At 47.6% G+C, this 6,571-nt stretch overlaps 1 protein-coding gene across 1 annotated transcript in view; it reads right to left on the bottom strand.

The window, feature by feature from the left end:
* Positions 1–6,571, bottom strand: part of LACTBL1 (lactamase, beta-like 1) — a 20,611-nt gene that overhangs the window by 11,231 nt on the left and 2,809 nt on the right. Inside the window, exons 3-4 of the mRNA XM_014546764.1 lie at positions 3,385–3,547; positions 2,010–2,119 (exon numbers count right to left, since the gene is read on the bottom strand). Coding sequence (XP_014402250.1) covers positions 2,010–2,119; positions 3,385–3,547 — 273 coding nt within the window. The remainder of the gene's footprint in view (positions 1–2,009; positions 2,120–3,384; positions 3,548–6,571) is intronic.

Here is a 6,571-nt window from a genome sequence, read left to right as displayed (position 1 = left end):
ATCCCAGAGGTTTCCCCGCTTTGCTTTATCCCTCCTCCTTAATCTATCACCAATGAATTTCATGTAACTCACCTATGTCCCTCCTTTGATTGGAATGTATAAATACAATTGTAACCCCGCCATTCTCGGGAGCACTATCTCAATTCGTTGAGGTTCTGCTTCCCGGCATATGTCGACAGTTTGGCTCAAATAAACTTACAAAAATTCAAAAAAATAAAAATAAAAATAAATAAATAAAGGGCCAGAAGGTTGAGAACCACTGCCTTAGATTGTCAAATAAAAAAATGACAACAGCCAATACAACAATAGTCATGCAGTGTGAATGAATCAAATTATAACTATTTTTTTTGTTAGGCAAAAAAAAAAATGTTTTTGTTATGCCACAGAATTTTAGTGATTAGTTTATGTGTGCCATGAGATAAAAAAAAGATTGAAACTCACTACCCTAGAAAACCTCCAGTAGGCCTAGTCTGACCCCCTAGTGTTGGAGAATTCACTATTTCTAGAAGGCCCCTAAGTTCTCTTTGAACATTTATTGAAAATGCCTCATTCTTTGCAATGATGAAGTGTAATGATGATGACAACAGATAACGTATACTGGACATTTAGAATGTGCCAGGCACAGTATAAAGTGATTTCTATACATTGTCTCATTTAATCGTCATAATAAGTCAGTGCTAATTTCTCCCCATTTTACAGATGAGAAAACTGAGTCTCTGAGATATGCAAGTGACTAGTGGTTAGTGGAATCAGAGTTAGAATCCCATGCTAAGTCCAGCTCCTGTTCTTAATTAACCGCCTTGCTGTGTGAGTTTACATATCCTGAGTTGAGCTCTGTCTACCTATAGCTTCCACCCCTGCCCTAGCTTTGCGTCTCTAAATGTTTCCTCCCTTATTGATAGTGATTCACAAGGTGTTCTGATAAAGAGGTTAGCACATACTAAGTGCTCACTACAAGGCAGCCATGGTGTTCATTGTTGCTTTTCCATTGATTACTATGGCCCCCCACCCCGAGAGCCACATGGCACCCTTCTGTTCCCTCTCCTTCACAAAAGCCTTTCCTGTATTTGCAGACAGTGAGTGTGCCCCTGCACCAGCCTGCATCTTCTCTCACGTGGAATCGTCTGCCTTCTTCCCTTCAGCTGTTCCTCGGATGACAGTTTCAAGTCCCTCCACCACGCTGCTGCTCTTACCTCTCTGATCGTGTTTCATTTGTCTGTATGCCTCCTAAGGTGAGTGACCCAAGTGGGTGGGGTCTGACTGGCACAGACTAGAGCCAGCTGACAACCCCTTCTACTGTTAGGCCATCCTCAGTGGTAAAAGTTATATGGGGGGGGGGGTTAATTATTTTGCAGTGGCCTCTGTGATACGGGCTCTGTCATCCTCTCCAATCTCATCTTTCTCCCCCCTCCACCTATGGCCCCACCAGACTGAATTGCCTCATAGCTCTTTGTGCCTTGTACTTACTCTGCTGACTCTGGGTCTTGGCGCATGCTGTTCCCTCTACCTGGAGCACACCTTCCACATGCCTCCCCCCCCGCACCCACCCAAAGCTCCTTTATTATTCACATGTCCATCAGCTGGGTGTCTCCTAGTGTTCACATCTCAGCTTAGACACCACTTCCTCCAGAAGCCTTCCCTGACCCCAAAGTCAGTCCCTTTGTGCCCCCACCACAGTCCCCTAAACTCTCCCTGTCCTCACTCTCACCCCTGTGTTATCAGTGTTTATCGTCTTGACTGTTCCTTCATTCCTAGACTAGTAGCTTCTTTCTGCCATGCCCCTGGTGTCTAGCACAGAGTCAGTGCTCAAACCGTCTTGACTGTTCCTTCATTCCTAGACTAGTAGCTTCCTAGGAACAGGACCATATCGTCTTTCTGCCATGCCCCTGGTGTCTAGCAGAGTCAGTGCTCAGAAATTACATGGTGAATGAGTGCCACTTCCCGTGCAGAGAGCGACCCTCCCCTTCATCACTCAGGCCTGGCACACACCCTCCTGGGTCATCACCGACCTTTTCCAGGGCCTCCTTCAACACGGGGACAGGGTGTGCCAGGGGCACAGGCTCGGGGTGCTGGGGACACATCCTCACAGGGACAGAGGGCGCTTCTGGTCCCAAGGAGCCTGCGGGAATATCACATGGTGAGAAGGAAGTAGCGATCAGGATAGGAGTCTAGAGGTCACCCTAGAAGAGATGGGAAGGTAGCAGCAGAGGCCAGAGCCATACGTTGGGGGCCAACCCCCCCCAGCTGGCAACAGCCTCACCAGGAGTATCAGGGTGCAGAGACCAGCCATGGGTATCAAGGAGCAAAGAGCAGAGTGTGCCTGGAGGAGAGGGGACAGTTCCACACGCTCCCCCTGCGGCTTGGCCTTCAAGATACCAATTAGGCCACAGTTCCCGGTGGCAGCCCTTCTCTCCTCGCGCCCGCCTTCCTCGCTCCGTGTGATCCGCAGACTTAGACAAATTACAGCTCCTCGGGGCAGGCTCAGCCCTGTGCTGTCAGTCTCTCTTTCCCCAGTTCTGATTATAGGTTTGGGTGGGGAAGTGGACTTGGGGCTCCACTTCGGCTTCAGGCCTAAACCACAGGGAGAACTCAGTCTCTCACCAGAGCCATGCATCCGGGCATGGGGGACTCATGTCTCGTTCTGCTTTGGTCTGGCTGTATGGCTTCCTTGGAACCTCGGAGAAGAGGGTGTGGGCCTTGGCAGGGCAGGACTCCGCCTGGGAGAGCATCCCAGCGGCCCCCAGACCTCCCCTCGTCCTCTGAAGACGGTGTGGAGCGGTGAGGGTACCAGCACCTTGAGGAGCTCCACCCTTTCCAAGTCCTTCCTGAGACTGCCCAGAACTGAGACTAGACTGGAGGCTCACTGTGGCCATACATTCTTTTAGCTCCTCCCAACTCTAGACTCTGGCTGGCTTTGTGACTTGCTTTGGCCAAAAGAATGAGGTAGAATTGATCATTGATCCTGGGCCTTCCCAAAATTAGGCCTTAATGTGCTTCCCTGGGAATACTGCCCCCTCCTGGACAAGCCTGGGATAGCGGTCTTGAGAGGGAGAATCCACATGGAGGGAGAGATCCAGCTCTCCCACTGCATTGGAGAGAGAGCTCAGATGAGACCAGCAGCAGAACTGCCAGCCAGCCCACAGACTAATAGAAAGAATGAATCACTTTGTACGAAGCCAACAAGTTTGGGGTTGGCGTTAGGATCCTCATTTTACACACAAAGGCATCAAGGCACGGAGAGGTCATATGACTGTCCCAAAGATGCAGTTAGAGGCCAGAGCTTCTGAGTCTAAATCTTATGATACCCTCGGGTCAGGAGTGGCAGCTCGGAGCCCACAAGGACCCACGGGGGCGGGAGAAACTCGAGGATGTCTCTGCACTCACCGGTCTTCAGCTTGGGGAGGTAGTACTGCCACAGGAAGCAGCCGGTCATGAGCACTGAGAGCAGAAAGAAGAAGCTGCAGGAAGCTGGGAAGAGCCACTTCTTTTTTACTTTCAGCTGGCCGAGCCGCCAGCCAGCCTGGAATGGGGAAGACACAGGGCACAACTCCCATGGGAGTCAGCCAGAGGGAAGAAAGAGAGGGACCCCTACCCTGGCCCCTTCTATACCTTAAGGTCATCCAAACATAATGGAAGTCCACAGGGAAGTTCCAGTATAAATATACATTTCACACCTAGGAAACCAAGGTCTTTCCCAGTATGACCTGTTCAACAGCTCCACCATGCATGTACCTCTGCACCTCTGCGTCTTTGCACAGCCTGTTCCTTCTGCTGGGCCTGCTGTATATTTAGTGATATATCTCCTCCATGAAACCTCTGCAACTCCCTTCACCCAGGTCCCCTCCAAGGCACTTGGAACAAGCCTGTTATGGTGCAAGTCCAAGTCTCTCTCTAGTACTGTAGTTGTTCGACTACTACTAGCCGATTTACCTAATGGAGGTGGAATTCTCCAAAGATTTAATCTCCTCCCCTTCCCCCTAATGAAACACCCATTCTGATCTTGGTGTTTGTCATCATGCGTGCGTTTATTCTTTGTGTTTATGCGTCCATCAAGAGCATGTAGTATTGTTTCGCACATTTTTAAACTTACACGAATATTATCCTACTGTATTATCCTCCTGCAACTTGATTTTTTCCACTTTGATACATATAGCTCTGGGTTATTCATTTCAACTTCTGTAGAGTATGCTGCTGTGAATATACTTCATAGTGGAATAGAGCATGGAGATGGGCCAGGCTTCCTTTTTCTTTTTTTTTCTTTTTTAATTTTTTTATTGCTTAAAGTATTACAAAGGGTATTACATATGTGTCCTTTTTTTCCCCGCCAGGCTTCCTTAAAAGCGTGACAATGTTATACATTCGAGGTGGGAGCACTATGCGTACGAGTGAAATTTCTGGGTGGTGACGTATGGCCATCTTCAGCTTAACCATACTCTCCCCTGCACTCTCCAGCGTTGTTCCAGTTTACACCCCGCCACCAGTGATTCTCATTGCTACCTTTAATTTGCATTTTCTCTATTACTAATAAGGTTGAAGGCCTTTTCATGTAGGATTTGGTTTTATGTGAATGGATTGTTTTTATCCTTTGCCTATTCTTTTTTCTATTCAGTTTTCTTCACTTAGAGCTCTTTGTAAGTTCTAGATACTTATGCTTATAGCATGTCTTTTCACGTTATGTTTATGGTAACTTTTGTTGAGAGGCAGGATAGTGTAGTGGTGAATCTGTGGCCAGATGGCCTGATTTTGAATCTCAGTTTAACCACTTCCTGGCTGTGTGACCTTAAGGAAGTCACTCAACCTCTCTGTGCTTCTGATTCCTTACCTGTAAAATAGAGATGATAATAGCCCTTGCCTCATAGATTTGTAAGAATTAAATGAGTTAATATATATAAAGTACATCTTGTCTGATACATTGTAAGACCTTTTAACTGTTATTCTTGAAGAGAGGGCTTTTGCAGTGGTTTTGGTTGTTGCCAATCAAATGTATCAACACTATCTTTTTTGTTTACTGTGTGTGTGTGTGTGTGTGTGTGTGTGTGTGTGTTTGCATGTTTGCTTAAGAAATCCTTTTCACAAAAGTCTTAAATATAGATTTCTGTACTTTCACACAAAAACATGTTTGGTTGTCGTGTGAGGAAAGGATTTCATTTTATTTATTTTTCATGTGAATAATCAGTCATCTCAGCACCAACCTGTCCCCCACTGGCTTGTATACGGTCTCTGAAACATACAAGCGTCTGCACACACTGGCCCCTGTTTTCTAGGCTGTTTCATTTGGAGTCTCACTGAGTTTCTAGTCCATCCCTCCCTGCCAATCCTCCCCTCGCTCCCATAACAAGGCTTGTTCCCTTACTGTGTGCCAGGGGCTGCCCTACAGGAAACAGTCTGACCAGAGAGGTTTTCTCTGATCTGACCCTGGTCAGCTCCGTGGACCATTCCCGCCTCTCCTCCCCTGTGCACCTTTATGCTCCCACAGCGTGCATTGCTCCCCTCCCTCCGTGCCTTTGCACCGGCCCTTCCCTCTGGCTGCCCTTTTCCACTGGACAAACGTGGGAAAGCCCTCCGTGCCTGTGCAGCCTTCTCACTCTCCCCCAGGGTCCTCTCCTCTCTGTGCACACTTGTCACTGCTTTGCAACAGGGACCTGCACGGGTTACTCCTGCTTCCTTGTCTGGCCCCGACCAGGTGGCTAGTGTCTCCAGCACCAAGATCATTCCTTCAGGGCTTTTATGCCTACAACACCCGGCACTCCGCCTGGCACTGGCAGGTTCTCAGGGAATGTGTTTGGAACTTTACATCGTCCTGCAAGTTGAAAGGCTTAGTTCAAGTCTTAGCCCCACTCCCTGAGTCAGTTGTAATTCTGGACACATCCCTTCCCCTCTTGGGGCCTGCATTTCTTCAACTGCGGGAGAGGGCTGGGCTATTTGTAAAGAGGATACTTGTCATCTAGAAATCTCATTTGATTTCAGAAGTATCTCCCAGCTCTAGAATGTGGTGTGCATACTGAAGCCATTCTTTATTCATAATCTCCAAAGATTGGAAACAACCTAAATGTCTTTCAACTGGTGAATGAATAGACAAAACTGTGGTACATCCATGCAGTGGGATGCTACTCAGCTAAGTGCAGGAACGCACTGCTGATGAACGCAATGATGTGGATGAAGCCCAGATGCAATGTGCGAAGTAGAATAAGCCAGACTCAAAAGGCTACAGATGAGATCACCCCACTTTCACAACATCCTGAGAAGGCAAAACTATGGGGACAGAAGACAGCTCAGTGGCTGCCTGGGGTAGGGATGGGGACCACAAAGGGCAGAAAGGCATTTGGGAAGTGATGGAGCTCATTCTATATCTTGATATAGTGATGGTTATAGGACTGTATGTATTTGTCAAAATTCAGAGAGCTGCACAACAAAAAAAAAAAGTGGATTTTAGTGCATGTAAACTATACCTCAGTGTTTTTTAAAATAAAGCCCTTAAAGATCCCAGGTAGGATGTCTCTAACTGGGTGTCGCAGGTTTCTGTGGGAGGGAAGTTTGAAAGTGCTCCCCTTTGAGCATGAGCCAAGGGCCA

This window comes from Myotis brandtii, unplaced genomic scaffold, assembly GCF_000412655.1.
Source record: "Myotis brandtii unplaced genomic scaffold, ASM41265v1 scaffold456, whole genome shotgun sequence".
Lineage (NCBI taxonomy): Eukaryota > Metazoa > Chordata > Mammalia > Chiroptera > Vespertilionidae > Myotis > Myotis brandtii.
Note: the sequence above shows the minus strand (reverse complement) of the source record. Positions and strands in the feature narration are given on the sequence as shown.